General features: G+C 37.6%; 1 protein-coding gene across 2 annotated transcripts in view; it reads left to right on the plus strand.

Moving 5' to 3' along the window:
- STRN (striatin) overlaps positions 1-18,686 on the plus strand; it is a 64,389-nt gene that overhangs the window by 40,733 nt on the left and 4,970 nt on the right. The window contains exons 8-15 of one of the 2 annotated variants that reach the window (XM_086482324.1): positions 2,124-2,234; positions 4,607-4,693; positions 5,236-5,379; positions 9,029-9,165; positions 13,786-13,961; positions 14,974-15,021; positions 15,685-15,806; positions 16,655-16,822. In XM_086482324.1, the coding sequence (XP_086338450.1) occupies positions 2,124-2,234; positions 4,607-4,693; positions 5,236-5,379; positions 9,029-9,165; positions 13,786-13,961; positions 14,974-15,021; positions 15,685-15,806; positions 16,655-16,822 (993 nt within the window). The remainder of the gene's footprint in view (positions 1-2,123; positions 2,235-4,606; positions 4,694-5,235; positions 5,380-9,028; positions 9,166-13,785; positions 13,962-14,973; positions 15,022-15,684; positions 15,807-16,654; positions 16,823-18,686) is intronic. The other variant, XM_086482325.1, reaches the window with a different exon arrangement.

Genomic DNA, 18,686 nt, shown 5'->3' on the forward strand with positions numbered 1-18,686 from the left:
ACAATGCAATCTAATATAAATTCATTTAAACTTTTTATTGGAGGAGAGCAAAAAAAACCTTGTCTAGCCAGGGACAAAAAGCATGATTAAAATTTATGACCTGGTCCCGGAAAAAGATACATACTAGTTTCTCTCGAGGATGATTTTTCTCATACCTTCTTTGAGTTCTTCACACAGTTTTTGATCATTAGTGGTACTTAATTTTGCATATTTATTAAAAGGACATGATTTAGCCCACAGACCATCTTTTTTTAGAGTGTCTCTTCTGATTATTAATACCTCTCTATTTTCATAGATGCTGCGAATAGACAAATGCCTCAAGACTTTGGGTCTTGAATTAATCTGTCACTCATGAGTATAGGATTGTGACTGGAGGGTTCAAATGAGTGAGAGATCATCTAGTCCAGCCTCCTGCTCAGGTCTATTTGCAGCAGGTTACTCTGGCCTTCTTCTGGTCAAATTTTGAGTATCTTCCAATATAAACTCTCAGGGGCAGTATTCTGGAATTTGACTCTTTGTCCTCTTCTGATGCAAGTCTGAGCAGAGTCTGTTGCTGTCTTCTCTACACCTGTCCATTAGGTAGTTGTAGGCAGCACCAAGATGCCTCTTTTGCCATCTCTGAACACTCACAGTAGTCTCAGCCCCTCCTTACAGCTCATCTGCTCTAGCTACCATAACCATCTTAGTGGCTCCCATGGACTTGCTATACTGCATCAGTACTAGGTACTTAGCATTATACTTAGAAGTTTTCCCAGTGTAAGAAATATTATACTGGTTGCAGTACTCAAGAGGTGGTCTCTCAAGTGTCAAACAGAGGGGGATAATCACTTTCTGTCACCTACTGGCTATGTTCCTGTTAATACAGCCCAGGATATGGTTGATTGCCTTTGCTGCAAGAGTGTGCTGCTGACTCCTGTTCAGTTTGATGTTGATGGAGGATCCCTAGGTGTTTTTCAGCATAGTTTAATTTCTTACAAGTCAGTCCCTATAATAACCCATATCTGGTTTTGTATTTTCGTAGTGACCTCTTCAGATTGTGATTGATAGTGTTGTGCTTCCTCTACAGACATTTTATACTCTTTCTGCATGTTAGTCTGAGCATAAGTTTATTATTGTTCATAATTTAAAAGGTCTAGGATAGTTTACCAATGTATAAAAGCAAACTTGATCTGAAAGGAATTAATTTTTTTAAATAATAAGTTTGAAATTTTAGTGAGGAAAACAAAGCAAAAAGATAATGGATTTAAAAAAATTTTGTATCTGCGATGTTCATGAAAAGAAATATATGGGAGGAAAAGCTGTATTACCTCCCTCCTGGCAAATTATTTTTTTAAGCTGCCTCAGTACAGTCTTTCCGTATATGACAAAAATGACTTGGAGGTTTGAACTCACATAACATGTTTTGTTCAAAATCTCCAAATACCATACTATTGGAAGAATACTACTTTGCTGTATGGTGTCACAGGGGAAGCAATTTGAGAGGTGTTAAAAAAAAAAAAAATTGGGGATTTTTTTTGTTTTGATTAGGCATGTTGAAATATTTTGTGTATTTTTTCAAAGACTGATGACTCGGGCCTTCCCCTGTTTCTGAAATGTCATGGCTTTAGTGCTTTAAGATTTTGTTCAAACTTTGGTGACATGTATACTATGTTCCAAAATAATTTAAATATGCTGCTGCTTTGTGTAAATGACAACATAGCACAAAGACAATTAAATGAGAATTTGAAATGCAGTGACACAACATCTGAGTTGTAAAGTTATGTTAACCAGTAACACAGCTGCTACTTCTAGATATAATAATTGTTTCCCTGGAGAAAAGAAAAAGCTGAAAACTATGTCCTAATTTATTATAAAGTAAATGTTCCTTACATTTATGAACAGCTATGTGCCTGGTTATAGAAATTAGGCATGTAAAATTTCATCTCAATTTTTCGTTAAGAAAATTCTAAGCAAACAGAAGTGGAGTGTGAGTAGCAGTTTTACAGCTTTCACAAGCTTGGTGCCATTTCTGTCTGTGTAAAATAAAAGACAAATGCCATTGACAGCAGCTGTTACCTCCTTCAGTGGAGGTCATTCGGTGACATTATTGAAAAAGGATGTTTCATTTGTTTCACTTTGTTTAGAAAAGGAAGACCAGTGTCTCATGCCTGAAGCTTGGAATGTCGACCAGGGAGTAATAACCAAACTCAAGGAACAATACAAAAAGGAGCGCAAGGGGAAAAAAGGGGTGAAGAGTAAGTGGAAAACATTGCACCTCAAAATCATAAATCTCACATCTTTCACACTCTTAATTCTATCTCTCTTTCAATGTTTTCCTAAAATTACTTACTCTTTTACTTTGCTGCTCCTGACTGCTTTCCTGTTCACCGGTTCTCAGGGGTTGAAATTAATAACAGTCAATCAAGTTACCTGATAAATAGTTGGATTAGATATAACTTCTTACAAACAGATGTTGGATTAATTAAAAATTCTTGCTTTAAGCATGGATTATACTTCTGTTATTCAGAAACTTAAATTGTATAAGGCATTGGTTTAATAATTCACACTTAAATATAGAAGACTTCTATTCACGCTTAAATATAGAAGACTTAAGAACCCTTTCTTAGCTGGAAACATGCCAGTTTCACAAGAAGAGTTTAAATCTGGTGTGTAAATAAAAAAAAAAACCACACACAAAAAAACCACAATGAAAAACCCTGAAACCGTCTTGAGTATCCTATTAGATAACAGAGGGAGAAAGGTTAATTTCTACCCCTGTTTATACTTAACATTCACAACATAAAAGTCATGCTGTCATCATAATCTGTTATGCAGGGCTCGAAATAGGAAGCAACTCTGACCATCAGTTTATTTGTAAATCACAGGATTCATTTGTTGACTTTCATACCTATGGGACTAGCATTTTAAAATGTTGGGTATTGTTATCCAAACAAAAAACTAATCAGTATCTGAAATACAGTTTCTAGCCCTGTATTATATTTTTTTGTTACATTTCTTGAAATACAAGTCTGTTTCGTAAAATCAAATGTTTTTCAATAAGTAAGCCTTAAAACTTTTTGAGCTCAGGTGAAGTGTTTAAAATGAAACACTGTGTTCACAGCTGTATTTCAAACGTCTAGCCATATTGAGAATTCATGTGTAATTGATGTAAATTAGTAATATTGCATGTAGCTCAGTAAGAAATTTGAGAGATGTTTCTTCCTTTGTGGGAAGATGCTTATGACTACCAAAGAAATTCTTACTTCCAAAGAGGCGTGCATAACGATGCAAAAGGTGTCAGATCCTCGCATCACTGAGGCTGGCTTGTTTTGTTACTTTTCATATTGATACTGTGGTAAGCCGCTGTTCAGCAGTTGGTTATGTTGCCAAAACTATGCTTTCAAATACACAAAGTAAACCACCTTTTTTCTTTTTTTATGGAAAAAAAGTAAATTATTACCATACTTTAAATTTCTCAAGTGATATTTTTATCATCTTTGGAATCATTTAAGTTACTGGAAATTAATTGCAAGTCTGACAAGAAGCTGAGCTGGCCAACTAAAGCGTTCATGTTTCAGAAAATTGATTCCAAATTTCTTTATAGTTAAGATAGAGAGGGCATACTGATACATAACTTCAGTGAAATTGATTTTTGTAACTTGTCTGTTATTTTTAAAATACACAGATGTGCTGTGTAGTACAGGGTGAGTAGTTGTAGGGTTAACAGCAGGAATTATTTAATCAAACTGTTGAAATTATATTGTTGAACAGCTGTTGAGTGCTTTTTATTTTTGATAATAAAACTTAATATTTAATTGTTAATATAGACATAGATATTATTGGAGCATGTTTTATATATTTATGAGAAACATTCCTGATGTAAGGCAGCACTTGAACATCCAGTGCTCCTTCGTGAAGATGACTACTGCTCAGTACATTTACAGTACCTTTTGGATTGATTTGATTGGTTTGATCTTGGGAGACCAAATGGTTTACTGCAGTACAGAAATTAAGCATCTTTCCATGGACAAACCATTGTTGGAAGAGCATCAAGGCAGAAAAATCAGGAAGAATCACAGCCTGTTTTCAGCTATTCATGATATTGCACATAGTGAAGAAGAATGTGAGGAAGGGAGTCCAGGGGAAAAAGAAGGGACTAAATATCTTGACATGAAATTGTACAAAGCTTGTTTAATCTCATCATAAACAGTGCTTAAACACTGTACTGCTGCTAAGTAAAATACTGGTTTTTATAGATCAGATATTATAGTAAAACAATCTTGCAAAATCGTGCTTACTATTTTCCTGAATCAAGTAATATTTTTGTGACAGACAAGTTAAATACAATTTAGTTTACTATCAGTCATTATGGTTAGGGTGGACAAAGTAGAGTTTGCAACTGCATTAGTGAACTTATGATTTTGCAAGGCTGTAGTAAACACTCCTGTGAAGTAATAAGAGAATAGAATCATAGAATCATGGAATGGTTTTATGAGAGAATACATATATTAGAGTACACTTCTGTGTTAAAGCTACTTAAAAATAGCTGTATTATTTACTGGTCTAGGAAAAAACATAATGGACTATGGGTAAGACATTTTCCCATTCTTAATTAAACTTACAACAGGAAAAACTACCGAAGATATGTTTCAGCCTCAATCCTATATAAAACAGTCAAAACAGGGATGTGGGAAAATGATGGAGCAAAGCACAGGTAAGTGTCAAGAAGGGCATGGGTCTTCACTATATGTAGCTTCAGGAAGTAGGCCAGTGAATCCAGTTGCATTTATATCTTAATGTAACTTTTTGGATTATATAGTTCATGATACTACACTACTGCACAAATAAATTTAAAATAATCATATTGTCGTAAGAATATGCTGCACAAAGCACCTGATGCGCAAATTTTAAAATATTCACAAATGTCAGCTTTTGTTTTGGAAAAGTAAATATTCTAATAATCAGTGTTGATTCAGTTGGAGGCATTCTTCAGCATCCCATGCAAGTAGCAGTATGTGTTTAAAAATGTGGGGAAAATTGTGCATTCTCAGTTGCTTCTATCACTTTCTTTTCAAGAAATTCATTTCATGCTGGATGAGTAGTTACTGCTGAAAATTAGATGCTCATTAATTTTTCTGTGGTAATGTTATAATGCAAGGTAGGATCTATTGTTGCATGTGCTACTGTAGCATATCTGATATAAGTACTGCTGTCATGAACTATACATAAACCGTTTGATTTTTTTTTTCTGGTTAGGGCCCAACAGGTCCAAGCTGCAAGATATGCTTGCAAACTTGAGAGATGTTGATGATCTCCCTTCATTACAGCCATCTGTTGCACCACCTTCTAGGCCCAGTAGCTCAAGGCTCATTGAACATGAAATAAACAGGACAGATGAAGGTAAGTATTAAAAATATGCATACATCTTAGTAAAGGTAGATGTTTATAGTGACTTCTGCTTAAAGGTTATCCTCTAAGACTTTCCAAGCACTTTTCAAATACTAATTCAGCAGTAAGTGCGATAAATAGCTTTCCCATTCCTCCCCTCCGGTCGTTATTAGTAAGGTCAGGACACTTACCCAGGTAAAGTCTTGACTAATCACAGAATGTTAGGGGTTGGAAGGGACCTCAAAAGATCATCTAGTCCATCCCCGCTGCCAGAGCAGGACCACCTAGAGTAGATCACACAGGAACATGTCCAGGCAGGTTTTGAATGTCTCTAGAGAAGAAGACTCCACAACCTCTCTGGGCAGCCTGTTCCAGTGCTCTGTCACCCTCACAGTGAAAAAAATTTTCCTTATGTTAACATGGAACCTCCTGTGCTCCAGCTTGCACTTATTGCCTCGTGTCATATCATTGGCCATCACTGAGAAGAGCCCAGCTCCATCCTCCTGACGCTCGCCCTTTACGTATTTATAAACATTGGTGAGGTCACCCCTCAGTCTCCTCTTCAAGCTAAAGAGACCCAGCTCCTTCATCCTTTCATCATAAGGGGGATGTTCCACCCCCTTAATCATCTTTGTGGCTCTGCGCTAGACTCTTTCAAGCAGTTCCTTGTCCTTCTTGAACTGAGGGGCCCAGAACTGGACACATTATTCCAGATGTGGTTTCACCAGGGCAGAGTAGAGGGGGAGGAGAACCTCTCTCGACCTACTGACCACACCCCTTCTAATACACCCCAGGATGCCATTGGCCTTCTTGGCCACAAGGGCACATTGCTGGCTCCTGGTCGTCCTGCTGTCCACCAGGACCCCCAGGTCCCTTTCCCCTATGCTACTCTCTAACAGCTCAATCCCTAGCCTGTACTGGTACCTGGGGTTGTTCTTTCCCAGATGCAAGACTCTACACTTGCCCTTGTTATGTTTCATTAAATTTCTCCCTGCCCAGCTCTCCGGGCCGTCCAGGTCTCTGAATGGCAGCACAGCTTTCTGGTGTGTCACCACTCTTCCCAGTTTTGTCTCATCAGCAAACTTGCTGACAGTGCACTCCGTTCCCCCATCCTGGTCACTTATGAATATATTGAATAGTACTGGTCCCAGTAATGACCACTGTGGGACTCGAAAAAACTTGTTTGGCACTTGTTGGCTTTGTAATATGAGGATCTTGAGTCACTTGCTTTTGTTTGTGCTCAGGCCTGGCAGTCAAGGTGGAACATAAACTCTCAGGAGATAAGAACATCTGCTTTTCTCATTATGAAAATAATTTTAAATGTATGTATATGTATTACATATACATGCCTCCCCCCCCTCCCCACACACATGTATGTGTTCTTTTTTAAAGTGCAAAGATAGAGGCTTTGCAGGTAAACACAAGTGGCTACGTATAGCTTTTAAATGCATGTGGTGATTGTGTAGTGAATCATACACAGCAACTTACAGCTTGCCAGTGTATTCATTTCCATACTGTGTTGCAAAAATTGAAAAAAATTCTTGTAGCGGCTAGTCCAAGTATGGAAAGCCACGCATCTTTGCAGTGAGGCATGTGGTCACCTTCGTTAGTATTATCTCTGAAAGTTACTAAATCATCTATTTGATTCAACGTTCAAATTACTGTAATATGCAGCACAATAAAGTAAATCTATAAGGCTATATTAATTTGTAGAAGATCATATCATGTGCTCTTTTTTAAATGGAAAATATTGAAAAATGAGCAAAACATGGGTTCCACTAAGCATTCTTCCAGTAACTGTTAAAAAAAAAAAAAAAAAAATGTAGGTCAGTCAAGTTATAATTCAGATGCATAAAAAGCCCTAGCATGTGGCATAGTTACCAGAGATCTCAGTAGTTCTATTTCCTACATGCTCAGTGATTTTTTTCTTTATGAAAGAAGGGAGTAACTTAGCAACACTTTGAGAACTGGAGGCATTTTTCGTTAAATGCTTCCTTTCCAACTTTTCTCACATGTGCTGAGAGCCATATTAGCAGAGCTCTATTTTCATGTTCTTTCAAGAACGTGTTTTTTAATTCAGAGACTCAGGTGGAGTCTCACAAAAACGGAAAAGGATATCTGATTGTTATCAGTCTGAGTTCAGTATTACAAACGATTAGCTGTGTATTCCTTTATAAATATGATACTGTGATATTTTTGGTATACATACAGGACATCAGATTTGAAAAGTTTTCAAATTTGACATCCTGTATGTATTGCATGTTGAGTGGAATATTACATTGTAAGATCAAAAGAGAGAAAAAGAAAATGGTAGTTTAGACTTCAGGGTGAAGAAGGTAAGAGATGTTTGTGATTAAAAGGTAATAATTAAGATACCTAATCAAATGGCAGAGCTTGAAGCACTTTTATTTCATTATAAAAAGTAATAGAAAGCAAAAGGACACTCAATAGAGTATGTATGTGGAAAAGAAAGACCATAGAAAGATTAGCTTACTTTATGCAGGATGGATTGGAGGGGAATTGAATAGCATCTGAACCTGATGCCTTCAGGACAAGACAGAAGCAGCCTGAACAGATCAGGCTATTCATTATAAACCGTAGTTTCCTTGGTTTTAACTTAGTGTTGGTGCTGTTAGACTAAGTAAGACACTGAGAATGACATGGCATTTCCTTTTCTCTCTCTGGTAGGAACAGTGTTTGTCAAGGCTTATATTTACAGTGGAGCTAAAAGGGAAAAAATTGTAATTTACTGAAGAAACGTTGTAATTTAAGAGAAAAGGCATATGAAATTGAGTGAAGTCTCTTGTGTCCAGAAGATAACACATTTTCATCTATTCAGTCCCCCTTTTGTGATGTGTAGACTTGGAGAGCTGTTGTACAGGGAAGATGGTAAAGACACAGCTTCTTTTGGGTTGTACCACTTTAAGCAGAGCCTTTCATGGTATAAGTGTGTGAACTGTGCTCCTCTTAGCCTTTGATCCTCCCATTTCTAGTGAGTCCACCTATGGATGTGTTTATGTTAAAGTGACTGGAGCAACTATAGGCATGCTATGGCAGCTGTGAACTAGTAAGTTTGAATATTACTAGTAAAAACCTGGAATTCAGTGGTGACTAACCTGTTTTTGGTAGTTATACTGATTTTACAAGTAGCAATGAATTGTCAGCTTCCAGTTGCATTGCTAGGTTGGAGTGCATGTAAACAGCTTTATTGTAGACATGCTTTTGGATGTATGTGGGTATGGTGTTAGAAAGGGGAGGAGTCCAGCTGCTCTCACCAGCTATTCTTGTCTGCATTTTTGCTACTTCTCCAGAGCCTATTTGCGTAGTTTATAGCGGAGTTGGAGAAGGGACTGCGCTTTTCTGTGTTATTTTTGCATTATATATGGGTGAATGGTAGTGTACTCTTCCCTCCTGTGGCTAATTACACTTACAGTCTTGAGTCATGCAAACCTCAAGTGTAAGTATTATGTTTAGAGGATACTGTTTATTGGTAAGTATGTGATTATCTTTAGAATGGCTATTTTGTAATGCATTTCTTTATATCTTTTTGCCCTCAGCTGCTTGAGATGTTTAGTATTTTGGAAGTGGAAAATATGCTTTTATTAATCAATGTTGTATAAGCCCATATTTGAGGATTTTTTTTGGTTTTGTTTTCTTGCAGTGGAAGCTTTAACATTCCCTCCTTCTTCAGGGAAATCTTTCATTATGGGAACAGATGAAGCCCTGGAAAATGAGCTGGGTCTTGGAGAACTGGCAGGCCTTACAGTAGCCAATGAGGCAGATTCACTGGCTTACGATGTAAGTGGTTATTAACTCAAGGACCTACTGTCTACTTGCTGAAGGCAGATGCAAGTTACATATCTGTAAACTCAGCATAAAACATTTTCCTGTTAAAATTATACTGCCAGAGAATGTAACAACTTTTTACTTGACATATATATTCTTCCCATGCACAGCAGCCTTCAAGCTCTCTGTAAGCCCCTCTCTCATTTGTCTGCCATGTCATTCATATAGTTGAAAGTAAATGTAATTAGTGGTAGTGATAGAGGTGGGTACAGATGCTGAGCAAAATTAGGAGTAGCGTGGCTGTCAGATTGGAGGAAGTCAGTGTCCCCTCTACATGGGGCTGGTGAGGCCATACCTGGACCGATGAGGAGATGTTAAGGGAGCTTAGTCTTGTTCAGTTGTTAGGAGGCTAAGGGGTGCTCAAATAGCAGCTTACGGTGGAAAGGTGCTTATAAGGATGACAGAGCCAAGCTTCTCCATAGTGCCAGGTGTTAAAACAAGAGGAAACAGTAGGAAATTATGGCTAAGGAAGTTCAGGTTGGACATTAGGGGGAAAAAGTGTTATGTGGGAGGTCGTACTGAAGCAAATTGTCCAGAGAAACTGTGGAATCCCTCTCCTGGAAGATATTCAAGACTTGGCTGGGGGCGAGTTGTGCCTTACATTACCTGGTGTGGGCAATAGTCTCATTTCAAACTGAAAGCTGGACCAGAGACTTTTTAGGAGGCTCTTGTGGCCAGCACTTCTGTGGCTACATGTGTAGCCTATGGCTTCTTTATCCTTCACTTTCTATGAAAAATCTTTCCTAAAATTGTTTCTCTGCAGTCATACACAATTTTTGTTGGTGTTTCTGATTTCTTGGGAAAAGATATTTCAGGTATTACCTTAATTGTCTGCCCCTTTGTGATCTGTCAACTTCAGATTAATCTTGCTATTGCATTCCCCAGCTTTGTCAAGATTGAAGGATTTCAGAGATGATTTTTTAGTATTGCATGTTTGCCCTTAAGTAAATCTGACTCTTAAGTAATCACCATCTGGGATTTTACTATATCAAATCTGAGACTTCAGAAATAACCTGAAGGTCCCTACTTTGAAGTTCTATCCTTGTGTGTACTTGTAAAACAATAAATTACATAGGTAATAAAAATTTACACACATTTTGAGAGTGACACTGCAAAGATGTGCTTTACTATTATAGCAAGTTTCTGAGCATGTGAGGTGTTGTGAATCCACAGGATTGCAGTGATACAGAACATCTCTGCTAAAATTCAGTATTTTAGCATTATCTCCTAATTTGGACTCAGCTGTTATTTTTTTGCTAATCTTCCCTGTCTCCAAAAAGGGGTAAGATGGTGTACAAATTCCATTTTTTTTACAGTTACACCTAAAAATTAGATGCTGAATTGTTAAATTTAGAGGACATGACAAACCTAAACCATCTGTACAAGGTCTTAATGCTTTCAGTGCTTGACCTCATTGTTCAAGTGTTCATATAAACTATTGTGTTTCTCTGTGTCTCCATATCCTGAACTAACAGCTTTTACTTAACGGAATCTGGCATTTCTTTATCCACCCCTATCCTGTTCTGTGTGTTTGAGAATATAACTTCTGTTTGTTCAGTTGTTCACATGCCGTTATGAAGTCCTGTGATCAGGAATTCATAGTCATGCTTACCTCAACTCTTACCTTTTTCTAGTGCTGACAAATTAAAAAAAAAATTGTTTACGAAGCTCCTTGCTTTTGTCACTGTACTCTTTACTAAAGCAAAATGAAAGGCTGTAATATAGTAAAATTTCAAATTTCACTGGAAGTTTAGCTTACAAATAATAGAATCTGGTTTTATTTTGGACTGCTTCATACCTTCTTTCAGCTGCCAAATGTAGGATTAGTGGAAATTTAATATGTTTTTTTTAAGTGTCTATTTTGAATCATGCAGAGAATGAAGTTGAAAGATTCGTGTGAATCAGTCTTTAGTTGTATTTGCTCTCCAGAATTGCCAACACTTTCCTGTTTTCAGTCTCTTTCATCCCATTGATGTTTTTACTGGATTTTTTTCTTCCAAGATGGCAACATTAGCCTACCTCATTTCATGTTTTAAGTTCTTTACCTGCTGCTTTGGCTATCTGTAAATTAAAGAATGGTTTTCACTTGGTAATGGAGATTATGAATTTATTACTTAAGAGAAAATTCTCCTTTTGTGAGTAAGATTTTTAGAATATCTAACAAGATGAAACTTCCCAGATTGCTAGCCAATACTCTCTTAAGTATACCTTTTATTTTTCCTTCCTTTACACATTGTCTTAACAAATGTTCTTTTTGATTGGTTCTGGCTTTTCCCCTCGTCTTCTGGGTAGATTAAAAAGCTTCATAAACTTAAAAAAGAGTGAGTACTGCACATAAGAGTATCTGAACTACAAAATCATTACATTTAATATTATGTGTTGTCTTGGAGTTTTGGAGTTTGCGGTAGGCTCTTGCTTGATTTCCTGCAACTTGAAACAAGAGATGTGTCCATAATCCTGCTTGCATATCATTGCTCTTTCTGGACTGGAGCTTTCAAGTTGTTTATGTAGACACAATATTACTATTAGTGGCAAATCCAGATCAGGTCCTAATTTTGGGGTTAAACATTCTCCCTGTCCCTTCCCCCTGCCCCAAACTGCTTTTCAAGTCTCAGATTACCTCACTGTTGTATTTCAGTGGTGAGAGAGAAAAGGAGGCTGGCTGCTGTGTTAGTAACCCAGCCTCTTGCAGCTTGTGGGGGACTGGTGGGTGAAGAGGAGTGATGGTGATGCAGGCAGGCAGTGTGTCAGGGCTAGCATCTGTTGAAAGGTCTGTCAAGCACTGGAACAGGCTGCCCAGGGAAGTGGTTGAGTCACTATTCCTGGAGGTACTTAAAAGATCTGTAGACGTGGTGCTCAGGGACATGGTTTAATCGTGGACTTAGCAGTGCTAGGTTAACAGTTGGACTTGATCTTAAGGTCTATTCCAATGTAAACGATTCTATGATTCTACATTTCCAGCTCTGCTGCTGGTCTGCTGGCTGGGACTGCCCTCCATCTACTTCCCAGTTCATAAGCTAATCATCTTGGACTCCTTTGGAAGAACATACTTGAATGAATGAGAAGCAAATGGTGGAGATTGTCCTGCCAGAACTGGCATGCGCATTAGGCCGTCTGAGGTGTCTTTGTGGCTTTTGCATATGTGACTCAGGACCTGTGCTGCTCGTATGGCAGCTGGAGGGCAGGCAGGGTTCCCTCCATCACCTAATTGGTATTAGATGGCAACCAAATTCCTCTGCAGGTATCTGTGAATACTCTTTATGTCTTGTACCCTTTTTGCTGAGACTTTCTTGGCCAATCTCCAGAAAATCTGCCAGAGCTGTTAAGTTTGCAGTCCTGCCCCATCCTTGCACCAGCACAAGCATTTGTCTGTTGCCTCATTGAGCCAACTCAGCCTGGTAAACTGGCAAAGAAACTGCCTTGTCTCCCTGAGCAAGTCGGTACATAGTTGCTAAGAAATATGATGAGACTAAACCTGCTGTTTGTTAGGACTCCTTTCTCATTGTTTAAAATCTATGGAACCTCTTAATTGAAGCATATTTTTATTAGTAAATCCAGGAGTAACAAAACCTTTTGTTCTTAAACATTCCCTCCTGGTCTGCTCCATGTTCCAGAATAAAATGTAGATTTTTTTAAGTTGTCTCTTCTTTGCAGTTAATGATACTAAATTATTTGGGATTATCACTAGCTTTCAACATAATAAAATCATCAATATCTGAGTTACAATTGTTTGTTTTCCTGGTTTTCCATAGCCACCATCAGCAGTTGTTATGGGAAGGTAAATTTAATTATGGCAGCTTTGACTGACAGAGTGATAAAAGTCTGTTCAGCATTTTACGTCGACATTTGTTCAGAGGAGCAATGTTGAAGTGACTTATTTTTTTCAAGGGCTTTCTTTCTGAATCTGCTAAGATGCATTTATTGCCAAATAATTATGTCTGTATATATGATAGCTTATTGCTTGCCAGTTATATTCTTAGTGTATTGCCAAGTCCTTTTTACCTTTTTTTTGTCTTCTCCTCCCTAGCAAGCTTTGCTTGTCTTGCATTATTACAGAGCTTGTGTTCCCTTAGGTGAGTAAGTTAGGTTTTGTTCCTTTCTGTGCTGCTAGGCACTTCTCTGTTTCTCTTAAGATCTTACTTCAGAGATGCCGTGTCAGTGGTACTTCAGATGTCTTGGGACCGCAGCTTGATAGTCAGGCCCAGTGTTAATGAATGAGCCAATAGGTATAGATCGAATTGCAAATACCAAACTGAGTTCACAACAGTATCGGTCAGAAAGGTATTTTTCAGCTTTTAAATTGTGGAACTTAACAGACATGTGGAGTACTTCAGATTTGTACAGGTGTATTACTGTGGACGTGACATTACTTGTTGCCTTTGTGGAATACATCTGCCTTCATTCTCGTTTTGAATTATCTGATCATTGTTAAATAGACTGTTGCTCAAGAGCAGGTTGTTATGAAAAGCAGATGAGGTAATTTGACATCTGAAAATGCCAAACTAAATTTCTGACTTCTTCCTTTCCTTGTGCCTTCGAGATTAATTACAAGTTTGGCATTTTTTTTATTAGATAGCAAACAATAAGGATGCATTGAGAAAGACTTGGAACCCCAAATTCACATTAAGAAGTCACTTTGATGGAATAAGAGGTCTCGCTTTTCATCCGGTTGAACCAGTCTTAATAACAGCTTCAGAGGACCATACATTAAAAATGTGGAATTTACAAAAAACAGCCCCAGCAAAAAAGTAAGATTTTTTGTTTTGTTTTGTTTCAAAAAACATTTCAATTTATGAAGATTAAAAAAAATTGTAGATGCCACTTCACTGGATGGCCCTTGGAGTTAATGGCAATTATTTCTTAAATTTAAGAGTAGGAAAACAAGCTCTTAGAGAAGGATAGAGACTTGTAAAGAGAGCTGGAAGAAAATCCATGTGTGTTTGTGAATGTGTTTTGTTTGTAAAAATGAAAACCATTCACTTTTTTATATTTTCTATGTAGATAACATGGCAAATTAATTTACTAGTGAAAATACTTGGATGTGGCCTGTTAGTGTGCTTGCATGTGTATACAAATGTATGAAAATGCGTTTTTATATGTATATATGCATATATATGTATGCACATATATGCATATACATGGATACAGCTTTAAACTTTGACTGAGATATTGCTAGGTTCCTTTGTACACTCTTTTGTGTTGTTGGACATTTGCAGAAATGAGAGCAGTTTTGTAGCAGGGCTGATACAGTAAAGTAGTACATCATACCTTTCAGGAGCACTGGGCAAATCATGTGGCCTTCCCACAGTCTGTAACAAGCACCAGATTGGTAGAGTCCAGAGCAGCAGTTTTTGAAGTCTACAGCATTGATGTAAACCAAGGTGTCATAAGCTCCTTTGCCCTGGTAGGGATTTGGAACACTTAATGATGTATTCCGTGTGATACTGATGGCCCTCCACTCCTTCCCCACCGCTGATGTACCTACCTCCTGGTTTGATTGGTGTGTGAGAGTTTGTGGACACTCTACCCTGAAGGTCTTTAAACAAAAAAAAACAAACCAAACAAAAAAAATCCTGTCATATTTTCAAAGAATGCAAAGAATTCCTAGACATATGAAAAATCATATTGGGAGAGGAAGTTGTGGGAGAAACACTTCAAAAGGCGTAGCAGTGATTTTAAGAATTTAGCAATTCCGGTACATTATTGTAAAGTGTTGTGTAAGATTGTATACATCTTAATGTTTTCTTGTACTTCATTTAGGAGTGCTTCTCTTGATGTGGAGCCAATATATACCTTCAGAGCACATAAGTGAGTATTTCCTGAGAAACACTTGTCATATTTTGAGAAATGTATGATTTTTAAACAGACACAGAATTTCTTTAAAGAGTAACCCTTGTCAACTAGTGATTTCACGTGATGCTTCTAGTCCCCATGTTATTTAAAATATCTGCATATGTTCATGTCCTTTCTGTGTAATTATCTATGTGTGAAGCTAGGTACACCACAGTTTTAAAAAGAAAAACCTACCAATTATACAGTTCAAATTCAATTAGGGGTTCTGTTTGTCAACTCTTACCTTTTGTCAGATATATGCATCTGTAGAATGAAGCTGTTTGCAGTGAGTTTAAATCTACTGAATTGATTTCATGAAAGAGCCTTAGATTTTTAAAAAAGGGAAAAAATCTGTTTATGCAAAGTAACAAAGCCTATAGTTTAAAAGTGTAACACTTTTCATATTTCATGTGCATATTGATTAAATTGTCCTGATCGTAGTTATGTTACCAAATATAGTGGAGGTTTCTTTGGGGGAAGTGTTGTAGCAGATGATCTGGCTATGCAGAATTTTTGTTACAATCTGTACAGCAAGTGATTTGTTATCTAACAGGGAAATTTGAAGATTTCATTGATGTTGTTTTTCACATAGCAAAGATGTTAATAGACAATGTTTCTTTGGGGGGGGCGTTCTTCCAGTGGACCAGTGCTCTGTGTGGTGATGAGCAGTAGTGGTGAACAGTGTTACAGTGGGGGAGCGGATGGCCTCATCTATGGCTGGAATACAACCAACCCGAACATCGACCCTTATGATTCTTACGGTACATTGCTGTCACACACACCAGTGAAATGATACGTTTAGTTACATTAATGTTATTTGGCTAAAATAGTATAATTTTTAGGTAATACTTCGTTAAACATTTTAAAGAGAAAATTGAATGTTGGCTTCAATTACTTTAAGTGTGTTTTTGTTTTAATACTGATGCTTGTTGATGAGAGGATAAAATTTCTCATTTTCTTAAAAAAGGCCTTGATCTCATCAGTTTTGAGAAACAGCTAGGTTGAAAAAGTATGGGACTAAACCTGATGCTTGGCCAGTACAGAAAATGTATTTCAATGCTCTGTTCTTCAACAAATCTCTCTGCAGTTGAGATGAGAAGAGGTTATGTAGTCTGTGACTAAAGCTGTTAATGTTGTCTTCAAACAGCTAAAAAGGCCAAGTTTAGTAAGACTTACTAGATCTGAGTGGATGCCAGCCTTGCGTCTGTGTTTTAAAACATTTTTTCACTTCTTGTAGCTTCAGATGCAGTTGGCCTCAAAGCTGTCTTTTGGAAAAAAGGGATTGATGTGCCATTAATGGTTGTTTGAGAGGAAATTTTAAAATCAGAGTTTGTTTTGCCAACTTTGATACTGTCAACTCTGCGGAAACATTATTTTGTTCCTTTAGTTGTAAACTGTGTAACTGAATGCCATGTATGCTGATGAAATTCAAGCATCTTAATACAGAAGTCTCAGTCATTCTTGTATGGATATGACCTGATTGGTCTTGGGTTTTTTTTTTTTTTTTATGGACTAGCTTCTTAAGGTTGGTCCCTAAAGAGAGACCAAGATACAACTATTGACTTAATTCAAATTTTGTGTTTTGTGGTTTGTTGTGTTTTGTTCACAGATCCTTCTGTTCTAAGAGGTGCTTTTGTAGGCCATACAGATGCAGTGTGGAGTCTGGTTTACAGTGGAGCACACAAGCGTTTGCTGTCCTGTTCAGCAGACGGCACTATACGTCTATGGAAGGCTACAGAAATTGCTCCAGCTCTCAATATATTTAATGATAATCAAGGTACAGAAAATTGCCCTACCTTAAAGTTCATAAGCATCACTATTCAGACTGCCATAGTTTTGGCTGCGGACTAGAAATCCTTCTTGTTAATTTTGCTGGATTTTATATCCTTATGAATGTTTTTGGAAAGAGTAAATTTTGAGTCCCTTCTCCTTTGACACCAGCTGGATAGATACCTACACTCAGGGCGACAGTCTCGTACATTATACTTCATGGTTCTGTTAACATCAGCAGATCATCTGCAGCAGTTGGCTTTTAGATGTATCAGCTCCATAGTTCAGATTCGAACTGGGTTTCCATTAGGCCCTTGCTTTTGGCTTATCCAGAATAAAAAGCGCTTTCTTCCCCCAAGAGAGGTTTGGAGTAGCCAGTGCTTCCTCTCAGGCCAGTGCCATTGTACCTTCCAGATTATGTTCCTTGTGCCTCTGCCACAGAGATTCCAGTTGAATTTCTGAGTTTTGCACGTTAACTGAATAGCAACAACCTAGTCATCCTAAACAGTGCTACACAAAATTTACTCCTTTGGATTTAGTTACTGAAATGTCATGCACAAATCAAAACTCTACAGTTTAGAGCCTGATTTCTTGAAGTTGCTGTCTAAGTGCTCTAGAATCAGCCTGTTGACATTGCCAAACTCCCTTAGAGCTGATGGTCCTAAAGGCAACCATGAACTGAGACAGTTCCTTGGCTCTTCAGAACAACTTTGAGGCAAACTGAACTCACATAACTGAACAGACTTACCGAATTATGGTGTAAAGCGTGTCAGATCTGCCATTACTTGTTAAAATAGGCTGAGCAAAATGGAAATGTTTCATGTATTTTAGTTCTTGCAGAACTATGTTTCCAAAGGACTGCAGGGTTCCGTGAAAAACCTAACTGGCTTGCTGCCAGCTTGCCTACCAAAGTAGAGACTTTGAAAACTTCCTGGTAGTGGTTTTTTTTGTTTGTTTGTTTTTTTTTTGTGTTTTATTATTAAATTAAGAGGGAAGGGGGAGTAGTCTTGCCTCACAGGGTTTTTTATATTCAAACTGGAATGAAACCCAGTTGTGAAATGCAAAGATCCTCCTTTTGAAACTGATTTTTCCTATGGCTTATTGGGAACTTTGAACAAACTTTATAAAATACCTGGCAGTCATCGATGAAGTTCTTTAGATTAACCATTGTAGGCTTACCAGGAAGCTGCAAATAAGCAGGTATGGCAGTGGTAGAAAAGGTCACTTGAGAAACAATATGTGTTTTCTTCTCACACCTATCGTTTTTGGCTTTTTTGGAGTACCACCATTCCTGAGGTCGTGTATCCAAGAAGCGTGTTTCTCCCATGAATCTTAGGTTTAGAAAGAGGTGATGATACTCCTGTGTTATCTGGATCCATGGACATTATGTTGCTTAACATTCAGCATCTCAACCTCTACCTCTTCCTCCTCTTCCTCTTGGCATCTGTTGCAACTGGTGTTCTTTCTTGTAGCAGTTGGTGAACAGGACATTCAGTGAAAAAAATTTGAAGGGATATTTCCAGTACCCAAGCTCTGCTGATTTGGCCTTCTCTCCTATAGTGTTCAGATAGCTACAGTGTAAGAAGATCAGGTGTATACCATAATAGGCAGGATGGACGAAGCTTTGTAATGTGAGTGTATAATGTATTTATGTAACTTTCCATGCTGACAATGTCAGCATATAAAATTTGGAGCTGGAAAGCTTTGGGGTTTTTTTAAGCTCTGAATTTGCCCAGGTTAATAATAATGTTAATCATCTGTCATGTAAATGTCTTTACCACTTCGATTTTATGTCCTTATACTTGAGGCAATGGTGGTTGGATTGAGGATTGCTCTTAAGTTTAAAGGAAGGAAAAGGGGGCAGGGAGTTC

Source organism: Leptosomus discolor, chromosome 2, assembly GCF_034619465.1.
Source record: "Leptosomus discolor isolate bLepDis1 chromosome 2, bLepDis1.hap2, whole genome shotgun sequence".
Lineage (NCBI taxonomy): Eukaryota > Metazoa > Chordata > Aves > Leptosomiformes > Leptosomidae > Leptosomus > Leptosomus discolor.